This window comes from Coptis chinensis, chromosome 1 (assembly GCF_015680905.1).
Source record: "Coptis chinensis isolate HL-2020 chromosome 1, ASM1568090v1, whole genome shotgun sequence".
NCBI classification, from domain to species: domain Eukaryota; kingdom Viridiplantae; phylum Streptophyta; class Magnoliopsida; order Ranunculales; family Ranunculaceae; genus Coptis; species Coptis chinensis.
In genome coordinates, this window is record NC_141456.1 from 34783069 (window position 1) to 34801100 (window position 18032).

Sequence of the window (18032 nt, forward strand, 5' to 3'; positions counted from 1 at the left end):
GCATCCTTAAAATGGTTTAATGTCAGAAACTTTAACTAGTGAGTTTTAAACCGTTAGCTCTTTCTCTATCTATCTATCTAAATATGAACAAAACAAAACAAACTAAATATGAACAAAGTGAAAGTTTTTACCTAAAAAAGAAGCTTCAGCTGAGCAGAGTGTGTCATTTTACGAAATCCTTTAAATACCCCTACTTTTTAGCTCATTGGAAATGAAAAGCACGGGGTCAGGTCAGTCTTCTGGCCCAACAGTTGGATTAATCAAGAAATGGCGGTAAACGAAAAAGAATCTGCCAGGTCAGCAATAGAATCTTGTCAATTTAAATGGGATGAACAAACTCAGCTCTACTTTCATGCCAGGTCAGCTTTAATTATTATTATTATTATTAATTTAAGTTATTTAAATATTAGGGTTTAACCTGATGAAATTATTGCAGTAGTGGATTTTATCATGACCCAAAAGCTGGATGGTATTATAGTAGTAAAGATGGATTGTATTATAAATTTGAGAATGGAAGCTATGTGCCCTTTGAGTCTGACAAGGTAAAACCTAATTTTGTCTTATTATAAAACAAACAAGTACCAGTTAATAGTTATGAATGAATGATGCTTGTTTTGTAATAACAAGTTTATTTTATGGTTTTTAGGATGAAGAATATGATGAATTTATGCGGAGTTTAGCAGTTTCTGATGAAGCTATTCAAGATGACAATCAATGTATGTTTAATTATTGGAGCATACCACTTTTATAGGCTTTGTGTGGAATACGAATACTTTTAGATGTGGTTTGTATATAACGTGACTGATTTCATGAAATCATTAAACAGGTCCCAAGTGCATTAGTGATGATCGACCTGAGAATCCACCTCCACCATCCGAATGGTATGCTTCTGCATCCTGTTTCAATGTCTAATCGGATTTATTGCTTTGAATTTTCCTTAATGTACAGTAAAAATATAGATACCATTGCTGTGGAATTTTTCTGTTAATTTCATTTTTTTTCGTTTTCAGGTTAGAAGAGACATTAATTAATCTCTATTTAACTGGTTATTCCAACTCAGTAACTGATCTTGGTGATAATTTGGTGACGCCAACGGAACCAGATGTGGGATGTGACTCAGATTTGTTGGTTAACGGTTAAGCAATGACTTTCTCTCCATACTTGGAAGTGACCACTACAACTTGGATCTATACTTAAAAATACTTATCTTGTTTAGGTGAAGAAAGTGACAGTACTCGTGAGATAGAAGAAGGTGAATGGATTGTGGAAGACCTTCAAGATGCAACTGAATCAAGTGGAAGACTTTCTGATGAAGGTTTGTTTACTTCATGCATTATACTGAAAAATGATTTTCATTTGTAATCTCTTAGATCACTCTGTTACCAATGCAAACTTACATATGCAATGAACTTAGTAGAAAATTACTGCATCTTACTTTAAAAAACCCTTTCTTTGTTGAACTTGAACAGGAATGTGCAATTTTTAAAATGCAAGAGTTAAGTCTTTGTTGTATGATTTGCGTATGACCTGATTATTTATTTTCAAGTCAATCAGGTCCATGAACTTGTGATCTGTCAAAACCCCAAGATCATATAGATTTGGTACTCACAAGTTACCTGTCTGGCTTTCGTTCTCTTTTGGCCGTTTCAATTGTTATAAAAACAAAAAGTGTATATAATTTTTTTTTCCAGAATATACAAAGTCTGTGCTTCACAGATTATGGGTAGTTGGGGTTACAACTTATTAGACCTGGGAAAAGGGAGCCCTAATCCCTTGCTTAGGCAGCCATTAGATATGATTTCTCTTCTGTAGACCATCTATGGGTGGTCCAGCAGTTCAGCAGTTGGGCTTGATGCATTTGTCAGTCATGTGATTGAAGAAAAGTTACTTGACTAATTAATTCTCACAACCTAGATTTTTCTTTTCACATAGGGATTTCATGGGATGAAGAGAACTGGCGAGCTCAGTATGGTCAGGTTGTACAATCAGGGGAAGATGACATACTTGATTCTTCAATAATTGATTTGTGGGATTGGGAAATGTTCACAAACACTGTAGTGAAGAAGAAGTGTGGTAAGAAAAAGAAACGCCAACTTTCCAGGCTGATTGGGAAACTGGTGAAGCCTTCCACTAAGCTTCATCCGTCGATGCCGTCTGGTGGCCGTCTTTTAAGAACTGCTGCCATATGTGAAACGAGTGTTGCATTAGTACGAGTTTCGTCAGGTCTGCTTCTACATTATTTCGTAGGAAACACTTTTTTCGCTAAATATTTTGCTACTTCACATGGATACACCATATAGCCAAAATTAATATGCGCCAGATACATGTCGACCACGACACAATGCACATATTGTATGTGGTATACCTCAACTTTTGGTATTTTGCTGTGTTGGACATTTCGTGTCTGTGTCGGATAGGGATACACGTACCCGTGTCAATGTAACTTAGTCATGTTGTACAAACACTGTATGTCTCTTTCACACAGACTTTATCCATATTGGTGCGCGTGTTTGATTTGCATGTGACAATTTTTATTGGATCAAAGTCACTTTGTAGTAGAGGATTGCCGATGAAATACTTTCTTAATATTTCACTTCCCCGTGAGTATTCACCATGAAATTTCAGCCATTGCCCATCCCTGTGTGAACTATCAAAATTTTCTCATGGAGGTTCTCGTGGGGGATAAATTTACTGAAATCAGCATTCTCTGCTAGAAAAATGAGAGTACCCTTGAAAATCTTCTCTAGCAAATCAAACACATGCTAAAACTTTTAGGTAGTCTCATCAAAGGTCTATCTGTTGGACCACACCTTTTGAAACTTCTCCTATATATGGGCACTACCGTTCAGAACATGGGCATTCAGAGTACAGGTATTTTTTTGTGTAATGGTGTTTCTTCATGAACTGTTACTTCTATAGAGGAACTTATCTGTGTCCCTTGCAATTCTTCTCTGGCAGGGCAAGTGTATAGATTGAAGAGCCCTAGCATGAAGTACTTAGCCTCTTTATCAACTTATGATTCATCCAACCCAACAAAAGATTGGGGATTTCCTGACATAGTATTTGATAAGCAAGGGTATGACTCGCCTAAGCTGTGGGAAATCCGTGACAGTGAAACACCAGGAGTTCCTGATTTTGGCAAATTTTCTGCACTGTCAGATAAACTAAAGGTATTACAAAAGGTTGTGCTCTCTAGTGACACCAGATCTTTGAATTTGAATCTTAAACATTTTTTAGATCTTGATAGTTGGTTCTTTTTGTACAGTTTTTTATTTTCAACTATTAAGTGTCTCAATAGTTGCTCTTTCCAGAGAATATACTTAAAACATTTTTTAGGATCTCGATATATACTTAAATTTTTTTTAGTATCTCTTTCCTGAGATCGCAAACTATCAACAGTATTACAATAATTATTCTACGTTGTGAAATACAGGACTGTTATTCAGTTATTCACTAATTATGTTTCATAATCGCAAGTCCTTAAGACACTTGAGAGCCATTCTTTAGAAAAATTGCAAATATAGTATATCTCTACTTTTACCGAGTGAAAGAAGAAAGGTTTCTGTTTAAGTTTGGTTATTTATCGTGTTGATTTGGTAATTAAAATTCTGCTAATGGGTTCTTTGCAGAATAAAGGCGTTGCTTACCGGGATAGAGCTGCAGAGAGAAGAGCCTTACATGGTGGAATTGGGGTGGGTCCTGGGCAAAAACACTCAAGGGTTGATGGCGGAAAGGAAACCTCGCCTGTTTCCCATAGCACAAAGGAAGCTGCTGCTGAAGCATTGCAAATGTCGTTTGGAGCTGGTAGCTTTGCCAGAAGAGTTCTAGAAAACATGGGTTGGAAGGAGGTAAAGCTCTTTAGTCTTCTTGAAAATATTTACTATGTGAAGCTAGATAGTCATTTATTTCACTATTTGAGTGAAATTTAAGGCCTTCTCATAAGTTACATCAATGTCTGCATAAGTAAGCAGACTTTTAATGGTACTCTAGAGATCCAAATCTGCCAATATGAATATCTGCCACTTCTTCAGAGGAAAGTAAAATATGCCAATAGTCACTCCCTTTTTTCAAGAATCTCATATGTTTGATTTAGAGTAGAATGCTGTGGTCTTATCACACTATCTCTGATGTAGAACATTAGCTGTTGTTGTCAGTGTCATGGGCATGTGCCCTTAGTTGAGTCCAAGCCCATGGTTTGAGTCTATTAGTTAGTTGTGACACATGTCGTGTTCTTGTGTTCCTATTGGTTTATGCTTTCTAGGATTAGTATAAATAAGGGCTTATAGTTAGGGTTTCAGGGAGTGTTTTTTAGTTGTGTTTATGTGTGTTATGAATGATTGAGTGATTATCAATAAATGTGAGACTTTTAGGGTTTCATAAAGTGTAGATTTTGATTAAGTGTTGTTTCCGCCACTTCAATCTACATTAATCTCACTTACCTCAGTCTTCAGTAAAATATAGCCTACTAAAAGGTTAATAAACGATGCAGCTTGATGCAAGTCCCTCTCAAACAAACCCTTCCTAAAACCAAATTCTAGTCTGCGAATATCATTCTTCCTCACATTGTGTTGCTAAACTGTTCCTTTCTTATTGTTGGAGAGCATATAAGCCACTAAATAGCACTTTGACGAATCATTGCGAACTCCTTAAGGGTTGCAACTCTGGATCTGATACCACGACATGCTAATGAGTAATGGCCATCTAAGGTTCAATCAAGGTAATTTTTTGGCGAAAATATCTGTTTTGAGAATAAGAGTCATAGCCTTTTATTGAGACTTAATCTTGGCTAGCAGACTGATTTCTGTGCAGTGTTTCTTCGGTCTTTTTTCTGTTTTCCAAAATTTTGTTCTGCAGCCTCTCCTAGTTCATTTTCTGTAATTATAAAAGAAATGAAAAAGGAAGGACACTTGATGACACTGGGGATGATGGGAAGTCTGGACTGTGCCACATTAATGGATTATGGCTGTTTATATATATATTCTCTTTTTCTTAAAATAATTACTACTTATTAGAACCTTATCAATCCTTAATCTTACTTTTAACTTAAATACAGGGGGAGGCTCTTGGGAAAACCACGAAGGGTCTTCTACAACCATTGCAAGCTGTGGGAAATAAAGGCTCTGCTGGTCTAGGTTGGCCTCAGGGTATACCAGAGAAGAGATAATACAGTAATTTTCTTCTTCTATGGTGTTACCATTTGAAGTTATCACAGTTCAACTTGTGTCTTCATTTTTTGCGGTTTTCCATGTATTTTGGAGAGCCATACTAGATCATAATGGGACTGAGTTATACAGTTTACACAAACTTCAATTCCATTAGTCAACTGCCTACTCGGATTCTAGTAATGCCTCCTTTTAGAGTGGCCCTGGTTCGATCCTGCCTTCTACTTGCAGGGCTGGTGATGTTATTGTGACTTTTTTCTTTTATATACATGGAAAAGAAAAAGAAAGTGCAGTGCTTATTCCAAAAGACTTCAATCCATTCATTTTTTCTGTTTACTTTTCCCCCCTTCCCCCCAAAGGTAATGTATGGTGATGAACAGCTTGAACCGCGGACCAGATAAGAGCAGATGAAATCACTGAAGAGCATGACGAATATACAGCTTCAGCAATTGATAATAGGTTAAAACATGAACCAGGAAGATTTTAAGACCCCGTCAGGATTATAGCACATACCAGATTCATTTGCAATCAGCATGATTATTGAAAGAAAGAACGGCATAAAGACAGATTTATGCACAGGGAGTACTGTAAGGATATTTAAACCATCAATATACGGCTGCTTGATCAAAGACAAACGCTGGCCCGTCGTATTAGAATTTTGGATAGAGTCGCATCCATATATAGGTCCACGGTACCATGGAACTAAATGAGTCACAAGTCACAAGTCACAACTATAGAAATAGCTACCAGTAAAGATATAGGCAAATTGAGGATGGAATACGAGGTAACAGAGCAACACTATAATTAATAGAGAAAATTAACAAGTGGAACGTTTTTGGATAAAAAATCACCTACGGATGCTCTCAGTGTCACTACTGCAGCTTGAAGGGTAAGTTTTGCAGCATAACCATTTATGAAGGAATTGAAACTTTAACATCCACCTAGAAGAACATAGTATTGAAGTATATAAAAAGAAACATTTTGTACACAGTAACACTTACGTGTTTTCGAAGATGGAAACCCTCATAAGCAACCATATTAAATAAGAAGCAATGAAGCATAGATACCTTATCATAGTTCATCTCATCATACGATGAATACCACTTTAATAGTAGCTTGACCAGGCTTCTTTGCCTGAACAAACCGAGAAGCTGCAACGGGCACAGTAGTCATATCCGAAGAATACCACTTATTAGTGGATGCCTCCATGCAGCCTGCAATTCGTGAATTCCACAGAGAGAGAGAGCTAGCTACCAACCTCCAGTTGCCTTCAGTGTGAATTCTTGATAAACACCAGCTACCCAATGGGAGGCGAATGATTGTAGGGGAGGATTTTTTTATTTATTTATTGGTAAATCTATTTTAAATGAGATCAATAACTTTTTTGATGTTGGCGGGGCTCCAGAACTCTAGTATCATCACTCAAAAATTTTACCGACTTTACTAATCGGCACCTGCTAGGGGAGAAATTATTCATCCTGGCCATGTCAAACTTCACCGGATCACAGACCATGAATTCTTGCACAATCGATAGCGTACCAAAGAAATATTATATCAATAGAACGAGACTTATTTGAATATCTTAACTCTTCATAATTTCCATTTTTTCGAATTGAATAAATTCACATAAAATGAAATGAATAGTGTTTAACAAAATAAAATGCACATGTTGTTACCTCAATTTTTTCTAGAGCCCTGCCAACGATGTCTAGCAACAACTTTAACTGGCACCAAGGATGTAACCAATACAAGCAAGAAATCCAAATAAACAAATGGAACACATTACATAAAACAATTTTTTCACTTATTCTAATAGCTTGCCATCATCCTAATAACATCAACTAAAGAGTTGAATACTAGCATTTATCCGGCACGCCAACTTGTAAAGAACTAAAATGAAAATTGTTAAAAGAAATAAAAAGAAAAGGTGATATTGGACACACCCATAAACACTCTCATATCCCATAACTAACCAAAGTTTTTTGTCGTACCCAATAACCGCCTCAATCCAATAATATCTCCCAAATTAATTTGGAATATTTTCAATAAGGGCAAAACAAAACAAAACAAAAAACAAAAACAAACCCTTTTTTTTTTCAACAATCTTCTTCTTTTCCCATTTGTCAAAATTTGATTTCGATTTTTTTTTTCATAAATCGTCATTAGGTTGGTATTCATCTCCATTATTTTGGTATGATTAATTCAAATTAAAAGTGGATATTTGCATGTTTATTAGTGAGATAAATGTTGCTAAAGAAGAAGTTATTGGAGAAGAAATCAATATCATTTTTTTTAATAGATTGTTCTTTTTCAGTTACAAGTGAAAAAAATTAGAATATTTACGGTTAAATATTGGGTCCTTAATATATTCTAATAAATGAATTGTTTTGTCTTAGGTACGCCTAATAAAAAAAAAATGATAATTTAGGAACATAAATGTGTCTAAAACAATTTTATTTATTTATTTTAAAGTTGGGGTATGGGAGTGTTTTTATGGGTGTGTCCAAGATCACCCAATACCTAAAAGAAACAACAATTTTTATTTTTACTTTATCTCGCTAAGAAAAGAGAAGCAATTTTCTAAAAAAGGTAAAGATACAATCCCTATACATAAATTTTAGCTTTTTAATGAAGAAAACTATCTTAAAATTATTGAAGAAGGAGGTGGTTCAATTTTAATAGAGATTAGGGGGCCAATTATAATAACTAGGCTGGAAGAAGGCAATTTAAATAAAAGTAGGAGGTGATTCTAAAATCTTAAAATAGAGAAATTAGAAGTAAAAGCCCAACTATATATCATATTTATAGGGTTTTAAAACTCCCCTTCCAAGATGCGAATATAGGGTTTTGAGTTTTAAAACAAGTATATGAATCTTGTCTAGGATTCACATACTTGTTTAAAACCCTATATTCACATTTAAAAACAAGTATCTTTAAACCCAAAACCCAAAAAACAAGACAAGATGGTTGTAACAACAACTCCTTCCAAAGAAGACGATCCTAAATATCACTACATCCCTGCTATGAAATGCTATACGAATTGTGAAAAATACGACACTACAATGTTTATTTTAAGGGGTTTCTGAAACCCAGAAGATGGGATTGTCATCTAAGAGAGAAACTCTTGCGACTGCATCAAAATATGGATATGAATTCTCTCCTGACGACGGACTGTTAATTTCATATTATTTTAAGTATAAAGTCTTGAGTTTGTCAGAAGAAGATTTGAGCATCTCTTCTAAGTTGGAGGCGATGGTGCTGGCACCTATTGAAGAAGAATTGTGTCTTCATATGATGAATCCTACCACTTTGGCAGGTATGTATCTTTTTTCAAATTCCCTACTTTCCTATTTATTTTTCTTAAAGTTTATAGTTTTCATTCCATTCATTCATTGGTATACTTTAGGAGTGGGAGACAAATTTTTAACTTCTCGCTTCATATGAGTACACACTTTTCAGTTTTGAGATCCAATGGTTTTATTGGTTGGACGACTACTAGAGTTAGTATAGTTGTGCACCTAGTTATTCTTGTTATTTATTTTTGAAGGTTAGTTTCTTAATTAGTTAGACATTTAATTCGAGTATGATCAAATGATCGCCATAATAATTTTCGGTAAAATACTATTTTATGTGATATGCAAGTGATAAGTCTCATATCGGTCTGGTGGTTCATTTTGATCTAAACAGTTGTGTTAAAGTATTTGATTAGAAATTGGATTCAAAATATTAGTTTAAATAAAATTGCATCAATTTTTATTTGTGTGTGTGTGATAGGTTGTCTTGATGGCTAACTCTCATCCAATGCAAAATTCAGGCTCCACCACTACTGGGTGCTGCTATCACTGCTAATGTTTCTTATGAAATTTATTTCAAAGCAGTTGTACAGTCGTGCAGTTATGTAGGTCTTTCCATGAAGGAACTTCATGCGCCAAAATTTAAAGTATTTGTAATCTATGACAAATTGTTCTATTTGCTCGAACATCACATCAGAATGGAATTTTTATAAAATATTCTTTGACTCGGATTTAATTCTAGTATGATATATTTAATTTTGCAGAAAATACACTACTAATTTCTTTTACACATCCTGGCCTACGAGTGAAGTAGATGGGATATGGATTCCTGGCAGCAAAGTTGTTGTCTTTGATGAAGTCGGCAACAAAATTGGAACAAAAAAAATTATGGAATTCAAAGAGTCGAGTCTTTATAAGCTTTTAAAATATGATCTAGATCCTGTTGGCCCTTGGTCAATTTACAAGCTTACAAAGCTTGCATTTTAGGTATGAGTCAAAACCTAACATTTCTAAATATGTTATATATGTTATATTTTTTTTATTTATTTGGCTCTCCTCAACAACTAACTAGTATTGGATTGAGGTCGAAAAGAAAGTCCACGTGTTCTCAGTGAGTGATACATCACACCCGCAATTGCTAGATATTTATGCCGAACTGGACATGCTTACAATGGAAGCCATGGAGGCTGGATATATGCCTAGAATGAAAGAAGATAATACTAATGAAAGAATTTAATGACAGAAAGGGTTTCTGTTTTGGAACATCTTCTCACCTGAAATACAAGAGCGAAAAGTTTATGTTGACAGACAACAATACACCATTGATTGTTGTTACTCCGGTTTTTTTTTCGGGTAGTCATCATAATTGTAAATCAAAATAATATAGTCCCTGCAGATTGTAAAAGACTGCGCTCATTGCCTAATTCCTCCGTATCGATTTCAAATAGCAAAAGTGGAGAATAATGCAACAATTGATGATTTGTTCAGCAAGCACACTGTGGTAGTGCATACAGTTCTAAACGACAGAGCCAAAACAGTATAATTAGATTGAGAAACCACAGCATCTTATCATTTTGACTTGTTCCCTTGCCTGAGCTGTGTGATTCTGCCTGTCTCATGGGTTCAATCACACTAGAGATTCTCGAAATAACTAATCATTTACAAGACAAAAATGCCTTATCGTTCTCAACAATGTAATATTAACCATCAAAGCTCAAAATAATCGTTGTCCCAAAAACCAACAACTTTTGTTTGTCAGTCTGCAAGCAATTCCAAAAATAAATTTTGAACATTATGATCTAGGTTCAAATTGCCAGAGGTTACCCAAAGGAACAAAAAATAAGTACAATAAAAAAAATAGAAAAGTTTTGTGTCGAGCTCATCCCAGAACTAAACCAACATTACCACAATCTTGACTAGATTGGGAGAGACAAAAATGCAACCAACTGTTCTTTTGTTGTAAAGGAGGTATTTGCTTCTTTGTGTCCGTCTCTTCGATTTATGCCGGATATTCTTGAGTCGTCATGAAGATTGGATAGATCAACCAAAATTACATATGTTGCAAAGATACTATAGTGATACTCCTCCAAAATTCCCCAAGCTTGCCCACGAGTCAAGCACGATCAATCCTCATCGGATCGAACTATCACGTGACATCCGATCACCCATATCATCACCGGTACGTTCTTTTCCGGATGCAATTAGAGAAATGGAAACGTTAAAATTTCAGTGACACAAAAAATGAGATAGTCTTGAAGCAGGTGAGAACTTGTGCAATTCACAAATCTTTAATTTACATCACCGCATGAATATCACTAAACAAGAAGTTCGGTACTTATCAATTTAAAAATAAGATTCTTACCGGCAATTTATCCCAATCTTTCAGCTTCGAGCTTGTTAGCATGTAACTATCACGTAACGGGAGCCGGCAGGCCCATTGTCACCTTCGAGCTCTGTAGATTTAGTACCCTGCACACAAGCTAAAACTGTGGAAACGTAATGGCCTTCAAACCCGATATATTTTCAAACTCGAACCAATCAAAAGATAGTGTGAATCTTATGAATCCCTTTTATTTAATAACCAGCAGACCCCAAAGAAGCAAGAACACCAAGTCATCCTAAGGAAACATTCACATAAATTGCATAGGATTGGGATGCACATGAGCATTAGATATCAAACTTCCTTGTACACTAGTACCCTTTAAACAAACCTAGAAAATAGCATGGACATGGTAGTCCGAGGATCTTAAAATGGAAAGTCTCATAGTCAAATCTGATTATATGATAGGATGAGACTCGAGCTACCCATCATCGACACAATCACACAAACATTAGTTCCTTTTTCTTAACAAACAAGGAGAATGTGATGCGTAAGTAGCGTGAGGTTCCTAGAATGGAAGGGTCTCATCAGCCCTCCATGGTACACCTCCTTTGATCCCATAATACAAATCTCTCTCTTAAACAAACAGCTTCACTCCCACAGACAATACATAAATATAACTAATAAGGACAAACCTACACATAATGCCAACAACTATGGAATACACACTCTGAGCACAATATTTCTTCTTTAGTATGTGAACCTGATGTTGCTTGGACTCTCCAAAAGGAGTGGAATAGTGAACTGATTTCTACAATCATCCCCTACATGATTTCTACAATCATCCCCTACATGCACATCATCCACTGGAGTTACTCATAGTAACTCACAAGTTGGTTTCTCTGCTTCAACTTCAGTTGACGCCGCTGCCGCGCATCAAGCCAATGATCACAATTTAAATCCCGTGAAGATCGGTTGTAGTCGTGTGTCAAAGTTTGACACGGCGCCAATCTTGATTGAGTTTAGAGAGCCTTAAACACACTCTCATTATTAGGATCATAGAGACGCCAAGCCTTATCAGTTTCATTGTAGTGATAAAGCTTTTCGAAGTACTGAACAACCAATCGAAGCCTTGACTATAAACTGTCAAAAGGCTCTTCCGCCATCCACATATCATACAAATTCAACAAGATTCCAATCCAAAGGATCCTATGGACCCATTTGCATATTACAAGATTTATGTGGTTTGATATACGTGACAAACTCCAATGTTGAAAGGTAAAGTGACAGGCGAACAGTCAAAGTAATAAAGAGAAATTCTTCGTACCTGAATTGGTTGTGATGAAACTGCAATCTCTTGTCTTGACTATGGGGAGAAATCCGTCGAGAATAGAGAGACGATCAGGAGAGGTTGGAGGCGAAGACAAAAGAAAATGAGAAAATAGGGGTACGGTTAGACACAAACGAAGGGTTATTTGGGGTACGGACAGACACACGAGAGAGTGACACGTAGCAAGTGGTTTTTTGGGTGATTTAAGAAAAGCGACCTCAAGAGTTCGCTACGCTCACGGATTAGATTTGATTTTCTTGTGGACTTGCAGTTTCTAATGTTTAAATTATTTCTGTAGGTCTGCCTTGTGTTGGTGAGAAGAAGAACGGGTGGAAATCCTAGGTTTTGTACTTTTGAATATAACATTGATATGGTTTGAAATATTTTTCTAGTTTGACAATATTTTTTTGATGCTGTGTACATGTTATGTGCAAAGAATGTTTCTAGACCTTAAGTTCCATATCTAATGAGATTGGAAAGTTATTGTTGCTTGGAAGGCCTGTAGCCCGGGGCAAAGCCAAGGGGGTGCAATGGTGGGCAACTGCACACCCTCAACTTCCCAAGAAAAAAAAAAAAACAAACAAGTAGTAGTCATGTGATCATGTCTAATGTGTCGTTGGTTTTAAATTTCCCCAAAAGTGTGAAAATTTGCTACCCCTTACCCCTTAGAGCACTTTATCAAAACTTATAATTAGATATTAGAAAGAAAAACAATACCCCCTTTTCTTCTTGGGTCAAGTTTCTATTTCAAATCAAAATAAAAAACAAAACTCAAAACTTGTTCCTGCCTTTCCAAATTCTAAAACAAAATGCGGACACCTGACTTGCTGACCATCGTCATTGATTTAATATTTCGTAAATACTTTTACTTTCTTTCTCTGCAATTTATATTCTTCCCTAAGTTCATAATTTTTAATTAACACACTTCATTTTTATTTCTCCACATCTTCAACTTGAATTGGAAAACATAACAATTATCTTTTTAATTCTAGTTATTCAGTACTTCAGTTCATCTCTTAGTACATAGTACTAGGAATTTGATTAGTGGTTGTAAATGATGTTTTTGGTGATCTTTACAAATGTAGGCTTGATCAAGGGATTGGGATGATTGGATTGAATTTGACCGAGTTCGTATGGACGAACTGCCTACGTATCAAGTTCTCTCTCTCTGGGGAAGGGAACTTGAATCAGGTCAAACGTAGTTCCTCATCCTCTTTATATAGGCAAGGTGCCCGCACCTCTCGCCTTCCTACATCAGGTCAGATCTAGGTCTTCAGGTCACTTATGAGCCATGATGGCGAGTTATGAAGAATTAATGAGTTGCATGCCTGAAGCTTCAGTCTTGATGGTTATAATAAAGACATACATTACGAGGCGTGCGTATGATATTCGTGTACGCGATCTGGAGATTCACGAACTGAGTGAGGACGCTGACGTTTTTCATAACGTGTTCGTCCCTCGTGCCTATGGTGTGGTTATCTGTGAGGGGTAACTGAGAGCTGGGTTGAGGTTACCGTTGTCTAGGCTGACATGTGAGTTTTTAAATTTTTGTGAAAAAATGCTCTGCCAGTTCGTTGGGAACACATGACGTTTAGTTAGGGTATTCGATCTTTTGAATGAGAATGGAGAATACAACATTGGTGTTGTAGATATTGTTGAGCATTTTGTTGTGAAATGATCTAGAGCTAACAACTTTAGCTTACAGACTTTGACTGGAAAGTCTAGTGTTCTGGATGTGGTTAGTAACGAACCCTGGGAGAAGAGACCATTTTTTATAGTTGGGAATTATTGCACCTCTGGGTTTAGTGTGGAGACTAGGGTATGTAATTTTACTGGTACGTACTAGGTGGTTGAACCATGCCTCTGTTTTGTATGTTGATAAGTATGTGCTATAACGAATTGACCTTTGACTTTTTTATGATACAGAGGCCGCTATTTCCAGAAGGAAAGGACGTAGTGTGATATAGAAATTTGCTCGTCTGACTCGTGCTGAAAAGGGGGAGAAGTTGCATGAAGTGGCCAGCTACTTTGTTGAAAGAGGAGGACGTGGGATCAGGGCAAAGAGGAAGCAGTAGAAGAAGAGGTCCAAAGGTCAGAACATGATTCCCTCATCAAGTGGTTCAAGCATGGAGCGTGAAGATGGTGGTATAATTAGTAGGGAGGCTAGGAAGAAGAGCCGGTCTGCTCAGGAGCGACCTGGCGGTGGGGATGGTGGTAATAGGTAGGTGAGCCGACCTGATGGTGATAGGTCCGAGGTCGCTGCAAGGGGGAGAGGGCAAGAGGACGCCCCCTTCGACCTGGATGACATCGCCGCCAGCCTTCGTGAGCGGAAGAATACTTTGAAGAGGAAGGCTGAGGAGACTGATGGGCGAGCTGGGAAGGTCGCTAAAGGGGCGGGGCACGATGTTGGGAGTAGCTCGGGTGCTGGCAGTGTTGAGCGAACTGAAGGGAAGACAGCTTGTGTCTCGAGGTCTAGGGACCAGGTCGATTTTAGTGTCCTGGGTTTTGGGGGAATTGAGACTGGGCCATCCGCTGCTGTTAGGGACTGTCCTGGTGGTAAGGGGAAGGAGAAATTGGCTGTTGGTAAGGGTCATTCTGTTAATGGGAAAGATTACCTGGAACGTAACTTGGTGTACGTAAATGAGGGCATAGGGAAGAAGCGGCTTGTTAAGAGGTCGGACTGTAGATATAAGTCTGCACCCATAGCGGCCTGCTTGCTGGAGGGGATGACTCTAGATAGGGACAGGAAGGACGTAGATTCTAAGGACCTGGAAGAGAATATGAGGACGATGGATGATAAACACCCAAAATTGTAATACTAAACCCCATAGAGATATAGTGTTTTGGTTATTTATGTGTTTAATAATCACAAAATAATGATATTTTAGTACTTTTGCAGGTTTTCGCAGTTAACATGAATATGATATTAAAACATGTATCAAAGTATGGGAATAGTATGCATATTTGAAGTCTTCACACTCAGCCCAGTGAAGCCTAACAAAGCCTGACTAGAGCCGAAGTTTCCAAAGGGACAAAACCAGTGCAGAACGGGTTCACATGTAAAGAAGCAGCAAACTTCCGAAGCTCACATCTTTCAAACCTGACGCTGACTTCGGCTAGTGAACTAGTGAACAACCAGAGTGACAAACTCTACGCAAAGACATAAAGTTGTAAAAATGCAAAAATGCCGCCACTAGACACACCACGTGGACCTACTCTGCGGGCCCAAAAGGCATGATGAGTCAGCATAGGTAGGTTGCAAGTGATGGTCACAATTTTGTGCCACCTTGCAAAAGGAAAAGACGGATCAATTCAAAGTTTGAATTGATTTGGCAAAAGGACAAAACAAAATCAATACATAATAGGACAAAACTACAAAGTTTTGAGGTTATCAAATTGAATGGAAACAAAACATTTAATGAGGGCTTCACGTGAAAGGGTTGGAGGCTATATATATGAGAAGGGGTCTTCAGCTTAATAGTTTTAGTTTTAGCTTATAGTTTTAGCTTTTCATTTTGCTGTTTCATTCCAGTACATAGCTTTCCTTTCCAGTAGCTTTCATACCAGCTTCAGTACTGTAACTTCTTTTACTTAATAAAAGTCGTCATTTCTTTTCAAGTTTAATTCCTGTTATGCATTTACTTATTTATTGTATACAACAAGTTCAATTAATCATCCAATGACCATTAGCTAACCCCCCCCCCCCTCTCAGGGGGAGGTTTAATAATGCTTGTGTAAGGATCCAGATTGACACTTTAATGTTCCAGAATCACTACTTAGGAATTAGGTGTAGATTATACATCCAGTCCCAAAATGATTGAGACTGTACAAGTTTGGAGTGTTGATGCTCCAGAACAGTCTCGCGAGAGACCCAAAATGTCTCACGCGCGACTCTATGGTGTCAGATAGCCTTCTGAATTGTCCAGCTGATGTAGAATCGAACCCAGAGCTGAAATGATATTCCAGAGATATAATATTAGTTCAACTCCTTATGCTAGTGAGATAAGCTCAGAGATGCGTGCATCTCACTAAGGATCGATACTTGACGTCGTCTCGGGTTTGTCTATGAACTCGAGATGGATTAGAGTTGTAGTGATGTGGTATTATAACTGTTGAAACTTATTCTTGCATGAGTACGGTTAACCCTTTCCCCTATTTCTCCATCTTTGTTTGTTTACGTAGAAATCAATCGTTATTATTTACGTTACTTGCATACCGATAATTTACTTAAACCAACTAAATAACCTAAAATCCTACTCACCAAAAGTTGTAAATCTAGTTGTAAACCTTGCCAAGCCCTAAGGTATGGACGATCCCTTACTCGACCTATCCTTCAAACCCACATGAGTAAGGTAACTTGACTAAACGGACGACTAACAGACTTCGGACTTCGGACTTAAGTAAACCAAACCTGAAAATACCGTTTTATCAAATGGCGCCACTGCAGGACTCCTGGTTCTTCTTCTGCAGCCCCTGAGGATTCTCAGTAGACAGTTTATTTTCCCGATCTTGTATATTATTTATGTCAAATATTTTATTTACGTGTTTGCATTTTAATTTTCCAACCTAGGATGTTTGTTATTTCCTACATTTTCCAAAACTTCTGCCTTGTCAAATATTATATTAGTTATCTCCAATATTATATTATATATAGGTAGAAACATATATAATAATATTAGTAATAATAATATATATAAATATATATACATATATATTTTTGACATCACACTTAACGGCGAATTTTACCGTCAACTAACGTTTTGTAAAACGGTCATGAAAACGCACAAAAAACGGTCATGAAATCGCACCTAAATGGTTAGAAAATGGCTCCATTTCTTTTATATATATATATAAAGTTCACCACATCCTTCACATTCACTCTTTTCATCTTCTTCCCTCTACACTTCTTCTCTAATTCTAATACCATTTTTTTAATTCTTACCAAATTTCAAGCTTCATGGATGCACTAGAAAAGTTTGAGTAGCGGCAAATTGAATATGCTACTCAAGTCTTCATGCTCATTTGTTTTATTATAGTAATGTTATTAATGTGGCATATAATCCTATATAATATTTAGGTTTGTATTTTATTCTCCGTGTCATTATGGTGTATTTTCACATCTCTGTATGTTGTTACATCTTATTGTGATATTATATTTACATCTTCTTTGTCCTTCTACTTACTCTAAAAAAAAAGAAAAAAAGAGGGCACTCCTTGTAGTCACATGCCCTATTCTTCTCATCCACACTTGATAAAACTATTTTAGAAAATACACGTGGTCTAACTACCCTATGACACCTCGATCCGTATTTTCTACATCTTCGGATTGGTGCCTATTTATAGCAAGGATAGACACCTCTAAAATCCAATCTTCCCTTTTCCACTAAATTTTCTTCACCACTCCATCTTTAATGGCCCTCACTTGAATTTTCGTGCCCGAGCAAAATTTTATGGAAAATTTCCAGAGCAGTCTATTTCACCCATATTTTGATACTGAAATTCTACGTCGATGATGGTTCCCTCTATTACATCATAAGAGGCACTTTATTTCAGAGAATTGGTCCTGTTATTCTATAAACACGGTTATTTCCAAAACGGGCAATTCTTTGTCCGTGCAAACGGATGCGAACGTGAATTGACTATGGAAATCATCTCTGAGGTACTTCAAATTCCCATTACGAACCAGGGGGTACACCTTCAGGATTTACCATTTGACAATATCAGGCATCTAATGTTTGCAACTATCCTTTACGGCGAATACAACCGGAAAAACCGCATTGCTTATCAGCGATTCTTGCAAAGGAACCAATTATCGGTGATCCAATGGTTAGCTCATAATGTGCTCGGCACATCCAAGACTTCCGAAATAACAAAATCCCTCCTCCATCTACTCTGGGTCTTGCAGACTAAATGCAATGATTTTTGCA

The 18032-nt window shown here is 36.9% G+C and overlaps 1 protein-coding gene and 1 long non-coding RNA gene across 8 annotated transcripts; one reads left to right on the plus strand and one right to left on the minus strand.

Moving 5' to 3' along the window:
- The first annotated feature begins 124 nt into the window (after positions 1-124).
- On the plus strand, positions 125-5469 carry LOC147523657 (D111/G-patch domain-containing protein). 7 transcript variants are annotated; one of them, XM_086599298.1, is made up of 11 exons: positions 125-359; positions 437-542; positions 647-716; positions 827-881; positions 1011-1135; positions 1217-1315; positions 1933-2223; positions 2776-2871; positions 2959-3182; positions 3630-3848; positions 5054-5469. In XM_086599298.1, the coding sequence occupies exons 1-11, from the start codon at positions 268-270 to the stop codon at positions 5162-5164; spliced, it is 1488 nt and encodes a 495-aa protein (XP_086455424.1). In that variant the 5' UTR covers positions 125-267; the 3' UTR covers positions 5165-5469. The 7 variants fall into 7 exon arrangements, with proteins under 7 accessions (XP_086455424.1, XP_086455429.1, XP_086455433.1 ...); XM_086599303.1 differs by having other exon boundaries at positions 2959-3170; XM_086599307.1 differs by lacking the exon at positions 5054-5469 and adding an exon at positions 4600-4843.
- On the minus strand, positions 4984-6876 carry LOC147523658 (uncharacterized). The gene is made up of 2 exons (XR_015216822.1): positions 6230-6876; positions 4984-6103 (listed from the first exon to the last, which is right to left on the minus strand). It is a non-coding gene; the product is annotated as an uncharacterized LOC147523658 (long non-coding RNA).
- Between the last annotated feature and the right edge of the window lie 11156 nt (positions 6877-18032).